The sequence below is a fragment of the Anabas testudineus genome, chromosome 13 (genome assembly GCF_900324465.2).
Source record: "Anabas testudineus chromosome 13, fAnaTes1.2, whole genome shotgun sequence".
Classification (NCBI taxonomy): domain Eukaryota; kingdom Metazoa; phylum Chordata; class Actinopteri; order Anabantiformes; family Anabantidae; genus Anabas; species Anabas testudineus.
In genome coordinates this window covers 251,588-269,643 of record NC_046622.1, presented here as the reverse complement: position 1 = coordinate 269,643, position 18,056 = coordinate 251,588, and the positions used below count along the sequence as shown (strand labels likewise).

At 43.7% G+C, this 18,056-nt stretch overlaps 1 protein-coding gene and 1 long non-coding RNA gene across 3 annotated transcripts; both read left to right on the top strand.

Moving 5' to 3' along the window:
- Positions 1-2,353: 2,353 nt before the first annotated feature.
- LOC113173361 (segment polarity protein dishevelled homolog DVL-3) lies at positions 2,354-14,486 on the top strand. Of its 2 annotated transcripts, XM_026376787.1 has the most exons (16): positions 2,354-2,770; positions 3,727-3,796; positions 3,894-4,012; positions 4,922-5,016; positions 6,529-6,667; positions 8,003-8,099; positions 8,322-8,391; positions 8,666-8,805; positions 8,964-9,040; positions 9,562-9,629; positions 9,922-10,002; positions 10,125-10,259; positions 10,751-10,918; positions 11,033-11,251; positions 11,821-12,085; positions 13,554-14,486. In XM_026376787.1, the coding sequence occupies exons 1-15, from the start codon at positions 2,595-2,597 to the stop codon at positions 12,072-12,074; spliced, it is 1,908 nt and encodes a 635-aa protein (XP_026232572.1). In that variant the 5' UTR covers positions 2,354-2,594; the 3' UTR covers positions 12,075-12,085; positions 13,554-14,486. The 2 variants fall into 2 exon arrangements, with proteins under 2 accessions (XP_026232572.1, XP_026232564.1); XM_026376779.1 differs by lacking the exon at positions 13,554-14,486 and having other exon boundaries at positions 11,821-12,392.
- Positions 14,487-15,780: 1,294 nt separating this feature from the next.
- On the top strand, positions 15,781-17,878 carry LOC113173387. Its single transcript, XR_003299821.1, has 3 exons — positions 15,781-15,892; positions 17,255-17,528; positions 17,796-17,878. It is a non-coding gene; the product is annotated as an uncharacterized LOC113173387 (long non-coding RNA).
- Positions 17,879-18,056: the final 178 nt, after the last annotated feature.

Genomic DNA, 18,056 nt, shown 5'->3' with positions numbered 1-18,056 from the left:
TGTTAAGACAGGGTAACTGGCTGAAGGTTTATCTCACAACACTTTTTTCACCTGACTTGAAAAAAACTGAAGCAGAAGCAGCAGCACTGAAGTCGCTTTGTTGTAGGGCGCCACTGAGCATGCTCAGTGCTGTGGAACCATGAGCAACATCAAAGTAATATTTCATAGAACTGTGTGATACCTGGAGCATCAAGATCACAGCTGTGGGCATTCAGGGAGAGCTGTGGACCAGGTGTTTGTGTGTTTCTGTGTGATCAAGGGGAAGAGGTGGAACCTGGGGCGGCTCAGTACCTGTGCAGGTGTGTTTCAGAAAAAAATGAGTGAACGATGAAACGAAACAAGCGGAGTGTGAAATGTTTTGTTTGATCATCAGCTTGAAACAAACTCCAGCTAGAGTCAGTGTTTTCTTCCTGTTTCCACAGAGCTGACAGAATCAGAGATTCTTCCCTTCGTGATGTTCTTAACGTTAAACACAGACTTTAATCTTTTAATTTTAAAATGAACATCAAAACGTTTTTCAGCTTTGATGTCACCGAATCCAATGGTGATTCAAAGATTTGATTTGACAGTTGACAGTAGAGAGATAGACTGCAGCAAATGTCCACCGTCAGACTCGTACCTGGGACATTGTGGTTATGTGGTACACACACAAGAACCATTAGTCTCCACTGAGACACCAACACGGAGTCACTCATTAAGGTTCTTTGTTGTTTATAGAACAACTCTGACATTTGGGAATGTTTCCTGGAAGTGAACTGGAAAAACCAGGAGACCGTCAACTCGTCTCACCTGTCTTTCTCACCTGTCCACGCTTTGCTTCTGCTGCTTCAGTACATCAAACTAACAAGTGGCCTTCAGGAGGAACCATATACACACATTTACTCTACCTCCACCTGACGTATCCAAACGGAGCTGCAGACCAGGACCCAGAGCTCCTCTGTCACACTCCAATGCAGGATATTGGACTCATCATGTGGACTGGACTCTGGACTGGACAGGAAATATAAAAGCCAGCAGACGTCACCTGAGAGGCCTTGATGCTGCCTTCAGTGCAGCTGGGAACTGGGACATCTGCGGAGTTTTCAGAGACATGACGACTTAGTTTCACTACAACTGTAACACACGGCAGTTGCTCAGGTGATAGTGCAGTCGTCTATGAACCCCAGGGTTCAGGGTTTGATTCCCCATTCCTCCTGGCCACCTACTCAAGGTGTCAAGGTGTCCTTGGACAAGACACCAAAGCCGTATAGTATCTACGCTATGTATTGTCTAGCAGCTGTCCAAACAACAATTACCCCAAGGGGATCAGTAAAGTATGTCATCATTAAATATGAAATATTTGAGTCTCAAAGGTTAAACTAGAAACTCACTATCTCCTGTGAAGCTTTTTGACAGCGAACTAAAGTTACTAGAAACTCGGTACAAAGTAGAATTTCATTGATTCTGTATCTTACCCTACAGGACATTTTTTCTCTCAGCACAAACAGCAGCTTGATGCTGCTGGAAAAGTTAGGAACTGTGCGTCTTCGCTGCAGCAGGGAATAAAGTCAAAGTAGAGAAATGAACAACATCGTCTGACTTCACTGATGCAACCGCTCTGATCCTGTAACATCGGTCAGTTTGATTCTTGATTTTTTATTTTTCACTTTTAGACACAAAGACGTCTTTAAAGCTAAACATGGCTGCAGCTGTCTCAGTCCTCATGCTGCTCTGAAACATCCCACTGTTCCATAAAGGCCTTGTCACTGATTTCTAATGAATGTGACTAAAAATAAAAAGTGGAGATTGGAAACTTTTTCACTTCTTGTGTGATTTGTTGTCTTTGAATTCCAGGACGCTGCGGCTTTTATTTGTAATAACGGAAGTACAAACTTAGAAACGTCTTCAATTTCCGGAATCTGTCTGCTCCAAAATAAAAGTGCAAACTGCAGCTCTGTAAATATGAAGGAAGATTTTAAAATGGAATAAGATCATTTGCCGATGAAGAGACAGAAGTAACACGAACCTAGCCGTTGTCAGCTGACTGAAGGTGGAAACAATAAATTGATCACCACCCTTGACGCATTGACAGGTTAGTTTTTAGAGTCAGGTTAAGGTCTGTGTGATGATAGAATTCCAGTCAAAATAGAAACATTAGACACACTAGGAAAGCTGTAATTTAAATTCATTCTTGTTGAGCTATCGGCCTCTTTAAGGAATATTTTCTGCTCATGAACCCGATCTGCACCTGGATGTGTTTCTCTGCACATGCGCGGTTATAGGTCAGCTCTTGTTTCTAAGGGCTACACCGGAAATTGTGTATATTATTGTGGTAGTCTTGATTACGTCCGGTGAAGACTGAGCATCACTAGAAACCTGCAGCAGCTGGATGGACACATCTGGACCGGACTAGAGCGGGATCCGTCCGCAGACCCGCAGGAGGCGAAGCCGACACGCGAGACCCGTGAACCGAACCGAGGACCGACCTCAGGGCCGATCTGTGGAGCGACTCGTGGTCCGGCAGGTGGACCCGCAGCATCCTCCTCCAGCTCCGTCCGTCTCTCCTTCAGCCGGCCAGGTCCGGGCCGCGTCGGGCTTGTGGTCGTTCCGGAGCCATGGGGGACAGCACGACGGAGGGGACCCGGGTCATCTACCACCTGGAGGACCAGGACACCCCCTACCTGATCCGGATCAACGTGCCCCCACAGAGCGTCACCCTAGCGGACTTCAAACAGGTCCTGAACAAACCGAACCTGAAATTCTTCTTCAAGTCTGAGGACGCAGACTTCGGGTGAGTCACGTGATCAGCATCAGACATTATTATGAATTATTAATAATCAATGAGATGAACTTAAAGTTCAACATGAAGCTTCTGAATCACTTTATTCTAAGAATGTTTCAGTTGAATTCTTAACTTCTACTAAGTGGAAATGATCAGACTTCAGAACGTTAATGTACAATAATACATATTCTATTTAATATACAGACATTAATACAACTCATCTGGAACCAGGTCAAAATGTTACTTTATTTATTTAACACCTATTGCACAGATTCATTTGATCTTATCACCTCAGTATTACAACTATCAAAATATTCATGTGCCACTATGATGGTGAAGATGTAGTCAAATGTAAAATGTGCTCCAACTGCAGTTTTCTACTTTAACAATATTAATTTTGGAGACAGAGGAGTGAAGATCTTAGATCCCTGCTGCGTGTCTCACACTGAAGTCTTTCTGTCAGTAAGGATTAAAGCAGCTCCATCAGTAAAAGCGTCGATGACTCAGGATGAACAATCGGATCAATATCACATTTCCTCATACACAGTCGGGAATCTGAAGATTGTCAGTGCTGGAGTTCAGTAAAAATATCAGAAGACCTGAGATTGTTTTTGTCCTGTTTAAATTATTAATAAAACCTTCAGCATATTTTTACATGCGTCCAACGCTGCTGAATAATTTTATATAACAGTGGATTTATATTACACATGTAAAACATGAAAACCTGCACAGACTCAGTTTCCTGTTTCCCTCACAACCTGGGGACCTGACACAGACATAAAGTAAATAATTCATGTTAATAATTACATGGTAATATTACATGTTAATAATTCATGTTAATAATTCATGTTAATAATTACATTTTAATAATTACATGTTAATAATTCATGTTAATAATTACATGTTGATCATATATATAGACGGGAAATTAATGTCAACTCATGATGATTTTGATGTGTTTACAGGGTCGTGAAAGAGGAGATCAGTGATGATGGTGCCAGACTGCCATGTGTGAATGGGCGAGTCGTCTGCTGGGTCAGAAACACACACGTCTTACAGAGATAGAAATGTCCTCACAAAGATAGAAATGTCCTCACAGCAGATGTGTTTCTTGTCTTTTGTATCTGTCAAGGTGGTGCCCTCAGACACTTGTCAGTCAGATGTCCAATCAGTGATGCCCCCCACTAACATGGCCCCTCCCCCCACAGAAAGGACAGGTGGAATCGGAGACTCCAGACCCCCATCCTTTCAGTGAGTTCACTTTAGTTCCTCTAAATCCTTAATAAAACAACATACACTGACTGAGTACTACAGTACAACTGAGTACAATTCAATTCAGTTCAATTTTATTTGTAAAGCACAAAATCACAACAGAAGTCGTCTCAAGACACTTTACAGTGTTTAAGGTTTAAGAACTTACAAATAAAACTGTATACAGAGTTATATAGAAAACCCAACAACCCCACTGAGCAGAACCAGGAGACAGTGGAGAGGAAAAACTCCCTTTAGAGGAAGAAACCTCCAGCAGAACCAGGCTCAGGGTGGGCGGCCATCTGCCTCGACCAGTTGGGGTGATTGGAAAGAGGAGAGAGAAAAGAACAGCAGGCAACAAAAAACAAGGAGCAAGAACATTGGGCAGGTTGGTAGGACCAGTAACTGGACTCTGAGTGCCAAGGAGGAGGATACCTGCAGAGGAGAACAGAGAGAGGGAGACAGAGAGGAGGAAACAACTACAGGAGAGAGAAGACACAAAGTTAATGACATGAAATGGTAGAATTTGAATGGATAGAGGAGAGAGGAGAGAGGAGAGGAGCTCAGTGTATCAGTAGAGGTCCCCCAGCAGACTAACCTATAGCAGCAGAACTAAGAGATGGTTCCGAGTCACCTGATATAAGCTTTATAAAAAAGGAAAGTTTGAAGTCTAGTCTTAAATGTAGAGAGGGTGTCTGCCTCCAGAACCTGAACTGGGAGCTGGTTCCACAGGAGAGGGGCTTGATAGCTAAAGGCTCTGCCTAACCCTAACCCTAACCCTAAACCGACCAAGTGGCAAAAGACAACCACAACTAGAGAAAAACAAGAGAGTCTAGTCTAGTTTTAGAGTCTTTGTCTTCATTGAATTACTTTTGGGATTAATAAAGTATCCATCTATCTATGTGTCAGTGCTGCAGCCTTCTGCAGCCATGAACTGCAGGGGTTGGAAGTCAAACCTGCTGCTTCACCATCAGACAGGAGAGAGAGAGATGGGAGAGAGCAAGGTAAGCAGAATTCATGTCATCAGAACTGATATCCAAATTCTGAAAAATGTTACAGTGCTTGTTTTCTGTGGTACTGAAAACACGTCAGTAGCTGCCATATAACTGGACAGTGGGATTAATTTGGCACCAACAAGATCAGAAGAATTATCCGACTTTAAACTTAAAGACAAGAAGGTAGCGCTAACGAAAATGCTAACAACAAACCTGGCCGAACTGCCATGACTTGTAGTAGAAGCACTCCTAAAGTCGTCTATGGAGATGCACTGCTCACCTCAAAAAAAGTCCCCACCTGGATTCAAGCAAATAGGTAAGAGCCTCTTATTGTATAATTACTGCATGGATGATCATGTTTTAGCTGGTAACATATTATTGAACTCTAACTGATGCAGTGAGCAGCTTCTCATTTCTTAAACAACCATGTCTGATACATCCTGTGGTCGTGGAAAAGATGTTAATCTGTTTCAGAAGAGTCCAATTATTGAATGAATCAAAGAAAACATCTGAAGAGATGAAACTACTAAAACTGGGTTAAGAACTGTCCAATGGATGAAGGTCATGTGGTCTGATGAGTCCTGATTTACCCTGTTCCAGAGCGATGGGAGCATCAGGGTAAGAAGAGAGGAGGTGAAGTGATGCACCCATCATGTCTAGTGCCTACTGTACAAGCCTGTGGGGGCAGTGCTATGATCTGGGGCTGCTGCAGCTGGTCTGGTCCAGGTTCAGCAACGTTATGAGTCCAAAGAATGAGGTCAGCTGACTACCTGAATATACTGAATGACCAGGTTATTAATCAATGGGTTTTTCTTCCCTGACGTCTCGAACATATTCCAAGACGACAGTGTCAGGATTCATCAGGTTCAAACTGTAAAAGAGTGGTTCAGGGAACAGGACACATCATTGTCACACATGGATTGGTCACCACAGAGTCCAGACCTTAACCCCACTGAGAGTCTTTGGGATGTGATGGAGAAGACTTTGTGCAGCATCAGACTCTCCATCATCAAAACAAGATCTTGGAGAACAATTAATGTTGAGACATTTAAGAAGCTGATTGAAACGATGCCACAGTGAATGTGCTGTAATCAAAGCTAAAGGTGGTCCAACGGAATAGTAGTGTGTGTGGCTTTTTTTTGTATAGGCAGTGTATTTTGCCTTTAAGTCCACAGACCAGAGACTAGTTTTGGACTAATAAAAGTCATCTACACACTGTGTCTGATGGTACAAAAAGAGGAAACATTTCAGACTTAGTATCTTAGATAAAGACGTCCAGATTTAAGTGTCAGAGATTCTCTTGGTTATTTTAAGAATCTATGTTGAAAAACCTTCATGTCATTAGTTTGTTTTGTTTCGTCTTTCGAAATCGTGCCCGACTTTGGATCAACAATCGTAGAATTTTTGCCCAATACTGGAACAACAGATTTCTTCCAGATTTCTGGCATTGCGACATCAACAAGTCAGAAAAATAACAATTACTTAGCCCAACTGTCTTCTAATTGGCTGCCATCTCTCCAGGTGATAGCAATGGTCACACTCACAGTCCTGCTATTCAGAATGGGGAGGGGCCAACAGGTGGAGGCGACAGCTCATCTGCCCGACACAGCAGCGAGCTGGAGACAACTAGTTTCTGCTCATCTGAAGACTCTGGAGGAAGGTCAGACTCCTACCCATTGCTGTATACTTATCTTGATCCTGATCTAGATAATAAACCTTCTTCCGAATCCTGAGCCTGATTCTGACACTGAATCTATACCAAAATCTAAACCTAATTCTGATCCTGATGCTGAACCTGAACCTTAACGTAAACCTGTGCTTGGCTGAACACACATACAACTTGTGGCTTGTCTCGCTTCGATTTCTGGTTTAAAATCTAAATCGATCCATTTGCAGATCTGGAAATTTAGTTTGTTTCTTGTGTTTTGACAACAAACTACAGAAATTAATAATTTCCATTTTCATGCTGCTGTAAATTTGGCACTTGATGTATCAACCAATCATTTTTAACGAAAGATTTATGTCAGTAAAAAAATGATAATGACACACTTTAATGATCCCCCTGAGGAACCTGTTGTTGACCAGCTACTTTGTGGTTTTGGTGTTTTGGCTAAGGGCACTTCCAAATGTGGACAAAAATGTAGATTTCAGTGTTTGATCAATCAAAGGTTCCCTCTGCTTCTATGCTAAGCTAGGCTAACAGTTACCGCCTACTTCCAGTCTTTATGCTAAGCTAATTTGCTACTTTAAACATCTCTGTCATGTGACTTCTAGATCAGCAGCATCTCTCAATGTGATTGGTCAGTTCGTTGTAACACACTCACCAGCCCTCGAGTCAATTTCTTCTTCTGCTCCAGTAAACCTGTTCACACTCGCGTGCTCTGGTTGGCTGTTGTTGGTCATGTGACTGGCAGCACAGTTTGTATTGTGCTGCAGATAAAAGCGTCCCCGCTGATCTGAGAGCAGAAATAATGTGTTCAGCTGCTGCACAACCTCGACCCATCCAGCTCTTTTTATTTTTACATGTTTTTTCAACAGTCAGATTTTTATAATCACTTTTACAGTCTCAGGATTTTCTTGCTAGTTCATATATGGTTTTATAGGTTTTTATAAAATGTTTTGGGATTATTTTTTATCAATTTTTTTTCTAATGTAATTTTTAAATTTCTGATCTACTTAGTATTTGTCATATTTATTTTGATATTTATTTTGATATTTCCACAGGTCAGTATATATAGTATGCTATATATTTTTATTTTCATTAAAAAATGTAATATATGTATATATATATATATATATATATATTACAAGAAGCACTAATTATTTTCAGTTAGTGCTTCTTGGTATTTCTAAAAATGTTTAGGCTCTAATTGTATTAATTTATTCCTTTTTGTTTAGTTTTTTCATTCAAATTCTTGTTTTTTATTTATTTAGCCATCAGTCAGCTGTGACGTGATGTAACCTGAACACGTTTCCCTCTGTGATGTCACACTAGGTTCAGCCAATCAACAGAGCAGAGCAGCTCCTCGCCGCGACTCGTCAGGCGTCAACGCCGCCGTCACCGAAAACCGAAAACACTGCGGATGGAGCGGGTAAACACGCACACACACACGTTGGTCTGAGGACAGACGGTTGATAAAAGGCCCCCAGTTTTCCTAAATAATAATCAGCTTATTTTCCTGAATGTGGTTCAGTCTGGCTCATACAGAACCAGGCGGCTTCTGGGTGCCTTAATGAAAAGTGAAACAGCTTCTGTGTTCTTCTGTCTCTGACGTGTCCGCCACTGTCGTCTCTTTTATCTGTCCACGTGTCAGTCTGCGTCTTTCAGCAGCGTCACTGACTCCACCATGTCGCTCAACATCATCACTGTAACTCTCAACATGGGTGAGTACCGAGCCGACACACTCACACTGAACACTGTCTCCATCTCCGTTAAGCCCGTCTTCGCTGTCTTTACTCTTCTACTGGAAACACAGGAGGACATTCTTACTGCAGCAACACAGAGACACCTGCAGACAGTGAAAGTGTCAAACTTGGATATTAGACAACGTGTGAAGTCTTCTTTCAGTGATTTACCTGCAGGAAGCTTTACCTGTGACGTCTCACAACACCAGAGTCGACCTGCGCAGCTCACACGAACGCTCCGTTTCTGTTTCAGAGAGGTACAACTTCCTCGGCATCAGTATTGTTGGTCAGAGCAGTGACAGAGGAGATGGAGGCATTTATATCGGCTCCATCATGAAGGGAGGAGCGGTGGCAGCAGACGGACGCATCGAGCCTGGAGACATGTTACTGCAGGTACTACTACTACTACAATACTACACAACTACAAAAAAACATGTTCTACCATCTTTGCTAATACTGCTACTACTAATGTCACTACCACTACTGATAATACTAGTACTGGAACACTGGTTGTACTTACACTAACTGCAGTATCTTGTTGTGTACTTCAGGTGAACGACATCAACTTTGAGAACATGAGTAATGACGACGCCGTTCGAGTTCTCAGAGAGATCGTCCACAAACCAGGGTTAGACATGTTTTACAGCTAGCAGTAGAAGTGGTACTGCTGCTACTGTGAAAGTACTTTGATTACATTCATTCTGTGAACCAGCAGAGTTTGGGTTTCACGCGGTATGAGGAGAACACAGGAACACAGTAACAGCTCTGTAGAAATAATACATTTTTGCCTTAAATAGACAGAAAGATGACAGGAGAGTCTGATCTGACATCATCACCAACAAACACAGGTTAGAAACACAGACACCAAACTGTGAGGTTTAATGATCACGACGATCAAGACTGGAAACACACTGTGGTCCAACATGTACAGGCTGGAAAACACCAGCTGAAGATCCAAACAGACAGGAAACAGGCTGTGGGGTTGCTGAGAACCGGGACAGGGAGGGTCGAGGTGAAACGGAGCGAATTAGTCTAAATACTGATGAGACAACAAGGAACAGGGGAGGGGCTGAGACACAGAACAGGTTCTGTTCACATAATAATAACCTGTCTGTCTGTCTGTCTGTCTGTCTGTCTGTCTGTCTGCAGTCCCGTGACATTAACAGTGGCAAAGTGTTGGGATCCAAACCCTCGAGGCTGCTTCACGCTGCCAAGGAGTGAGTCACTAATTAATTCCCTGCTCTTTCATAGATGATGCTAATCTACTCACCCTAACCTTTAAACTTTGCTCTTTAAACCCATATTGATGCTGGTCCTCACAATGATAGCCACACACACACACACACACACACACACACACACACACACACACACACACACACACACACACACACACACACACACAAACACACACACACACACACACACACACACACACACACACACACACACACACACGCGCGATGTGATTTTATCGTCGTCCTTCCTTTTTTCCCTCCACTTCTGAAGGTGAGCCGGTCCGTCCCATTGATCCCGCTGCCTGGGTGTCTCACACCGCCGCCATGACAGGGAGACTCCTCCCACACTATGGTACAGCTTCCCATCAGCCACTGCAGTTTCTCCCCCCCTAACCCTAACCCTAACCCCCCCCCCCCCCCCCCAATCCATCATCTGCTCCACCTGTAAACCAGCTCTGCTCTGCTGCTTCTCAGGTGTCCACGAGGAAGACCACCTGACCATCCACAGCGACATGACGGCTGTGGTCAAGGTGATGGCCAATCCTGAGTCCGGTCTGGAAGTTCGGGACCGGATGTGGCTGAAGATCACTATCCCCAATGCCTTCATCGGTGAGAAGCTGCCATGTTCAGCAGAACTAAACCGAGGTTGTAAACACAGGGACAGTGGTACGACGTGAAGCACAGGGCGGAGGCAGGCGTAGCTGTTGACTGTTGGTGAAAACCGTTTTTTGTAGGTGGACCACGTAAACCGTGATTAATGATGGGTCAATGACTTAAAGGACAAATGAATGTGTCAGTGTGAGTCAGTGAGGAAACAAAGCAGAACCAGCAGAAACCAAAGACTGTTTACGAGGAAGGAGGCATCACTCTGTAACACCCAGAGTGGACTGAACGAGGTCTTCAGGTTCAGTCAGAACCTCCTGGTTTCGTTGAAAAATGACGTGTGAGTAGTTCTGATCTCTGTCCTGTAGAGGGAACTGCAGTCTAGGTTCTTCATGCATCACTGTCAGGTGCCGTTAGCTGTCTGCGAGCTGATGGGTAAGAACCATCAGGTAAACACTGTTCTACAAAGCTCGTCCTCTGTGTGTCCATCTGAACAGGTTCAGATGTGGTGGACTGGCTCCACCGTAACGTGGAAGGTTTCAACGACCGACGTGAAGCTCGGAAGTATGCAGGAAACCTGCTGAAGGCTGGATTCATCCGACACACCGTCAACAAAGTCACCTTCTCTGAGCAGTGCTACTACGTGTTCGGAGACCTGTGTGGAGGTGAGTCGGTGCTGATCGGCTCCACAGAACCTTCACAAACCTTTGTCTCAGAACTGACCCAGTATATTCCAGGATCTCAGCCCCTAACCCTGTTGTGGTTTCTCCGACTGTCAGATCTGGGTCTGATGTCTCTGCTGGATCATGAAGGGGCCAGTCGAGGACCAGGATCAGATGGTGACACTTTGGCTCTGGATTCAGGTCTGCGGTGGCCCCCAGCTTTCCCCTACCAGTACCCCATCCCTCACCCCTACAGCTCGCCTCACCCACTACATGAACTGCCAGCCTGGGGAGGAGGAGGAGGAGGAGGAGGAGGAGGGAGTCAGCACAGTGAAGGTGAGAGAATAAGATGTTACCTGGATTACTGTAGTACTGTAATCCGATACTGTAGTACTGTAATGACGATACTGTAGTACTGTAATGACGATACTGTAGTACTGTAATGACGATACTGTAGTACTGTAATCCGATACTGTAGTACTGTAATCAGATATTGTAGTAGTATATTGAGGATACTGTAGTACTGTAATCCGATATTGTAGTAGTATATTGAGGATACTGTAGTACTGTAATCTGATACTGTAGTACTATATTGAGGATACTGTAGTACTGTAATCAGATACTGTAGTACTATAATCCGATACTGTGGTACTGTAATCAGATACTGTAGTACTATAATGATGATACTGTAGTACTGTAATCAGATACTGTAGTACTATAATGACGATACTGTAGTAAATAATACATTTTTGCCTTAAATAGACAGAAAGATGACAGGAGAGATATGTGTAATCACATACTGTAGTACTGTAATCAGATACTGTAGTACTGTAATCAGATATTGTAGTAGTATATTGAGGATACTGTAGTACTGTAATCAGGTACTTTTACTGTGATTTTTATAGGGACTTGCAGCAGTGGATCCGACTGTAGTGATGGTCAGAAGGAGAAACGAGGAGGAGCAGCCAGAGAATCAATCAAGCAGCTGATGACGGAGCCTCCTACCCTCTCTGGCCTCCCTGGTAACACAGAGTCCGAGGACCCTCGACGAGTCCCGTCTTCAGCTCCTTCGTCTGTCCCACCTGAACTCTCCACCTCCAGAAGGTCCTTCCGCCTGGCCATGGGAAACCCTGGTGACTTCTTTGTGGATGTCATGTGATGTCACAACAGGTGAAACACCTGCACCTGGACGTTTGTGTTGAGTATATATTGGGTCGATGAACATTGGAATGCGGGTTGGAGCAGCTAGCACCAAAAACTAAATGTAGTCTGGTCTTTATCTCCTCCTGTGTGAGTTTGTAAGTTTGATTTTAACGGCTTTTTCCCTTTAGACCAAAAACATGTTTCTTACAAACACGTAACACAACACGCAACAGACACATGCTCCATTTTAGACATTTACATTTATCAGACGCTTTTATCCAAAGTCACTTACAAGTGAGGAACAAGGCAAAATATCCAAGTCAAGGAGAAGAACTATAAAGTAAAGTGCTCCTGGAAGAACTGTTTGTTTTGGGGTGTAAGTGCAAGTTTTTTGGGGTTTTTTTTAGAAGTGCAGAGAAAGATTAGGAAGAGTTCAGTTTTAAAAAAACTGTGTTTGTAGAGGTGGGTGGATCGTTCCACCATCGTGGAACCACAGAGCTGAAAAGTTTAGTCTGGGATCTTTTGACGTGAGGGGACCACAAGATGTCGTTCACTGGTAGAGCGCAGTGCACAGGAACCAGGTGAACAAAGAGAATATTTGAACTTCCTGCCTCAATAGTGTGTAACTTCTGCGTTGTTTTATTAACTATAAGCACTCGAGGGATCTGAATATCGATTATAGACGAACACCATCGACGATATTCATGTTCTGGTCGACCAGCAGGTGCAGTTTGCTCCTGGAGGGATGACAGCTGAGAACAGCTGACAGGATTTACCTGTTCACTGTATTTGCTTCAGTGAAGTTTGGTTCAGGAAATCGGGGAACAGGATTTTGAAGGTCACTGAGGAGTTAAAACCCTCCACAGCTGTTGGTCAGTGTCAGCTGAAGGTTGGAGATGGTACCTGTGGGCTGGCAGGTGGTGCTAATTAACCACATCCATAGGAAAGACTGTGTCATGGTGCTGGAGACTGAAGCTCACATTCAGGAGGACCAGTGCAGGGTTCCCTGGATCAGTAGCTTTATCCTGGATGAGTCTGCCAGAGTTGTGTGAACTTGGAAAACTTGAGGACTTGGTGTTTTGGAAATATGGAAGCAAGGACTGCTGCTGGATTGAGAATGAGTGAGAATCAGCACGTCCAGATCGCTGATCAGGATCCTCCTCCAAAGCTCCCTTCAGAGAGTTTTCCAGAAATTGTCCAGCTGCTGGGAAATCCCACAGTCAGTAGACCCATGAGAGATTATGGTTCTAACAGGACCAGTTTGGACCCAGGTCTCAGGTCATTAGGTCAAACTTGTGTTTCTAATTCCCTCCATTGCTTTTTCTTCAGGTAACTGATTTGATGTAGCAGCAAATATCGATGTTCATTAATCTTTTTCTTGATCCATGAAAAATACTTTTGCTGCTCGTTAAATGAATAAAACATTAAATCAATAAATAAAAGTGTGTTTGTTTCAAAGGAAAACAACATAAACTGTTCCGTTTTGGTTCTGCAGAGTTTCCATCTTCCTCTATCCCAGCCCCCAGTTTTCCTGCCTGATTTCCAAGATAAATGTGGACACATGAAGACTGAAGTAAGTGAAATGGACTGTTTCTGATGCGTTCACCGTGGCTGTGTCTCTGTTTTTATCCACCAAGTTTTTCTTGACCCGTTTCACATCCTCGTGTTTGCTGGTTTGTTGGCTGCGGCTCTGAGTTTGTTTCTATTCTGATTTTCTGTTTCTTTGTTTCGCTGCGTTTCACTTTCCAACACATTCAAAGTTATTTATTTAAGTTAAGAGCTGCACCTGAACATGGTCAGAACCGCCAGCAGATAGAGGGTATCAGAGACAGACTGGGGGATTCTGGGGCGAAACCAGGTCCATATTTCAAATCTTATTGTGAATAAATGTCGGATTTGTGAATGACAGAAACCCTTCAGGGACCTGAACAGGAGTCCAGCTTTAGTGCTGCACATCTCCAGTAACCCCAGCCCAGATCTCAGACCTGGGCTGCAGGACACTTGGACTACATCTGTTCTCTTCCCTTGAGGCCGGTCTGCAGAGGAGGGAGGGACGCGTTCCAATCCAAAACTCTGCCGCCTCGGCATCTGATGTAGTTGTCAACCGGAGACCACCATCTGAGTCCCGTCAGTGCTTGACTCACACCGACGCGTCAGTTTGAAAGTGAACGAACTAAATGTCCTTGAGAAGCTTTTTTACTGATCCCCGTTCCTGCAGAAGCGGTGGTAGAGGAGGCAGATGGTTCGGGTACGGGACGCGGCCAGACCGGGCTCGGTCAGCTGACGGGCTCCTCCAGCCTCCGACATCTTGCCTCCGACTAGAGGAAACGAGAGAGTCCGGTTTTCACGGTCTGACATCCTGATGGAGCGACGGCCGGGCCCGTGTGGCTGTATGTGCGGCTTCCCAAAGACACAACGGCCTTCCGGGGAACGGGTAAGGACGCGGTGGACCGGGAACACAGCCGTGTGTCTCCGTCTGTCTGTCCGTCTGTCTGCACTGCAGCAGCGGCGTCACCGTCTGACTGCTGCGGTTCGTTAGCAGCAGCTGCTAATAGCTAATCATCTTATCCGAATAGCTATCAGAACTCTACGATTTTAGGGAATTATTGGAAATCATTACCGAAGCATCCAGTGGAAACGGTGATTTAAAATATTTCATGAGTCCGTAGGAACCGCCCTTCAGTTCGGCGCATAGAAAAACCAGGATTAGGTTTTTGTGTGAATGGTAAGATCGGTAAGACCTCAGCCTGTAGTCTGCGCTAACACTAAGTTACCTTCAGCCAGCGGGTGACTGGGATTCTCAGTAACAGCTGAAATATGTCCAGATCTCCTTTTCTGTACCCGACAGTACCAGAGGAACCGGTCGGTACCGACTGAAAAGGCCCCGTTGGCCTCTTCTGTGTCTGAGTGAAGTGAGATGGAGCCAGCTTTAAATGACATCTTTTCAAATGGAGTTCTGTTAAGCAGCAGCGTTTTTAGCGACACCAGAGAAATACGTTACCATAATTGAAGACGAACGGCGTTTTTTCAATTCTAATCTATTTTTGATACATGTTGACTTTGGTGGGAACTTCCTTCATATTTGTATCTTTGAATAGTATAATATATAAGAAGGATAGCACCGCTAAGCTAACATGCTGATTTTAACGCGACACATTCTATGGAGGCTCAACTGCGCCAGGTTAAAAAAGAAAAGCCCAACCTCAGAAAGTGAAAAAAGGTTTTTATCCATATATACGAAGTCGTCATTGTCCTAAATGTTCCATTCTTTTATCATTTTCTGTTTTTGTGTTTTTTGTGTTTTTTATTTAGAATAGCGCCTGGTATATACATTTTATTTTTTGGTTTAAAATTATTGTCCTCTGATGAGAGTGTATCAGTAACTTGATAATGCTGCCTTTGTGTCATATCAGACGATGACCAGTTTCTCACTTGGAAATAATTTCATGTTGTAATCCAAGTCATAATTCCAACCTAAGATCCCACTGTTTCCATTATTCATTACTAGACTGTTCTGTCTGCAGCTGTGTACAGAAACACAGGCAAATGTTCCATCTACATTCTGCTCTGTTGTTGTTTTTAGGACCTGTTAAACTGTATTTATAATACATCGTAGATCAGGAAACACACCCGATTTTGTTACTGTGTGTAATTAACGTCTTTTAAACATTCAGAGTAGTTTAAAAATAATAATGACTTTGTTTTTGTCTTTGTTGCAGCGACTCTTCGCTATGATTAGCTCTGACTGACACCATCGACCATGATGGGTGGACTCTTCATTTACAATCACAAGGGGGAGGTGTTGATCTCCAGGGTGTCCTGTGATAAAATTGGGTGAGTCCGACAGCTCATGAGCGATCATCAGCTGCCTGTGGGTCAGAAGACAGGTGGAGGCTTGTTTGGATGCAGACTGAACAGAAACCTTGTGTGATCAGCAGAATTCTATATTTTTACTAATATCTCCTGCAGCGAGAGTCAGAGCTGGGAACTTAAACTGGTAACTGGTGCTGCAGCTGAAACCACAGAGACGTCAGACCTGCTGGTTTCTACATTATGGATGATGATGATGATGGATTTAGAGTCATCATCAGTCATCAATTCATCACATCTCTACTTAGATTCCCCTCAAACCAGATTCAGGACATGAGAAAAGACTGAATATTACATTTTATTAAATAAACCTTAGCCAGATCTTACAATTTCTTATAAATAATGAATCCTTGTCAATGTCACCAGTTGACTTTTCTTTCAACATCTTTTCTAATAAACTGTGAAAGATGACAAAAGGCTGCATCAGCTTCTTTTTACAAAGAAGCCAGTATTTTGGTCTCAGAGACATGATCTAATTAACACAGTGGAAAACTGTATGAATCAGGGAGACTCAGGATGGGGTCAGGGTGGTGTGGTGGCAGATTGCTGCAGTAACCCTGTGTTGAATGAGCAGGGAAAACACGGCTGGTGACAGAAGTACAGCGACATGTGGGCAGTAATGACCAGGTGTGCAGCTGATCACTCAGGTATGTCAGTTAGGTGTACACCTCTGTCCCGATTCAGAGTAACTGTACTCCAACAGGAAGAGACACAACCTCTGACTCAGGTGAACCTCTTTCTGTCAGTGACACTTCAGTTTCTCAATCAGTTTCTCTCTGCAGAGATTCTTAGTATGACGCTGCAGTCTCCATGTCGCTGTGATGCAGGGAGTCTGTTGCCAGGCAACGGCAGCATAGCAAGAAGCCCTGCAGCAGCAGCGATGTCACCACAGTCTGAGCGGACAACATGGAGATATATACGACAGAGGGAGAAATCTGTCTTCTGTCTCAGAGATAAACATGTTTTAATGCTGCTGTTATTTTTATTATTATTGTCATCAGCATTATTGAGTGCACACATTAGCAACAGAAACGTTGACACATGTTAATATCACAACTACAGAAACACAAAGACCTTTACTGTCTCATGTCTTGAAAGTGAAAACAGACAGGAAAGGTTTACTGTGCTGATGGAAATAGTAAGTGAACGCTTAGATTTAAGAACTGGTTAAACCTGGAACCAGCTCTTTTTTTTTGTTTTTAATCTGTTTGAACAGGATCAGTTTCCTACACAACTTTTCCTAGAACATGCAATCCAGGACCCGAACCCTAAACTACCAGACCAGCCCGATAAAGACCAGGTTCGTTGTCTCGTCTTTTTCTCCAGGAGAAATGCAGTGGATGCTTTTCGGGTTAATGTCATCCACTCCCGGCAGCAGGTCTGCTCCCCGGTCACCAACATCGCTTGGACGCCACCTACTTCCATGTCAAATGCTCCAACATCTGGCTGGCAGCTGTCACCAAGCAGAACGTCAACGCTGCCATGGTGTTCGAGTTTCTCTACAAGATGTGTGACGTGATGGTGGCGTACTTTGGCAAGAAACCTGCAAGGACAACGTCAAGAACAACTTAGTCCTGATCTACGCTGGACGGTACCTGAGGTATATTTTATGCATATTTGAAGGCTTCAGTCTGGTTTCTGTGTTTCCTTCGTCACCATCGCTGCTGCTCTGTGGTTTTTTTAGGTTTTGATTTTTGTAAACGTTCAGTGAGAAAATCAAAACCTAAAGAAAATACAGCGCAGACAGGAAACGTCTGTGCTGGAGGTCGAAGCACTGAGCTGCCCATCTGTACCACTGTGACGACGACAAAGATGATGATGATTATGGTGGTGGTGGTTGTTTGCTGACAGTGTTTGTGTCCTGCAGAGATTCTGGACTTTGGTTATCCTCAGAACTCAGAAACTGGAGCTCTGAAAACCTTCATCACTCAGCAAGGCATTAAGAACCAGGTAGGCCTCTCCCTTCAGTGACAGATACAGGTGTGTTAATCATACAATGTGATATTTAAAAAAAGGTGAGGTAGGAAACATATTAACAGTGTTTGCAGATGATAAAGTAAAAATAAACACACACACACACACACAGAGAGAGGTGTCAGGAGTCCACAAATTCAGTACTCAAGTACAA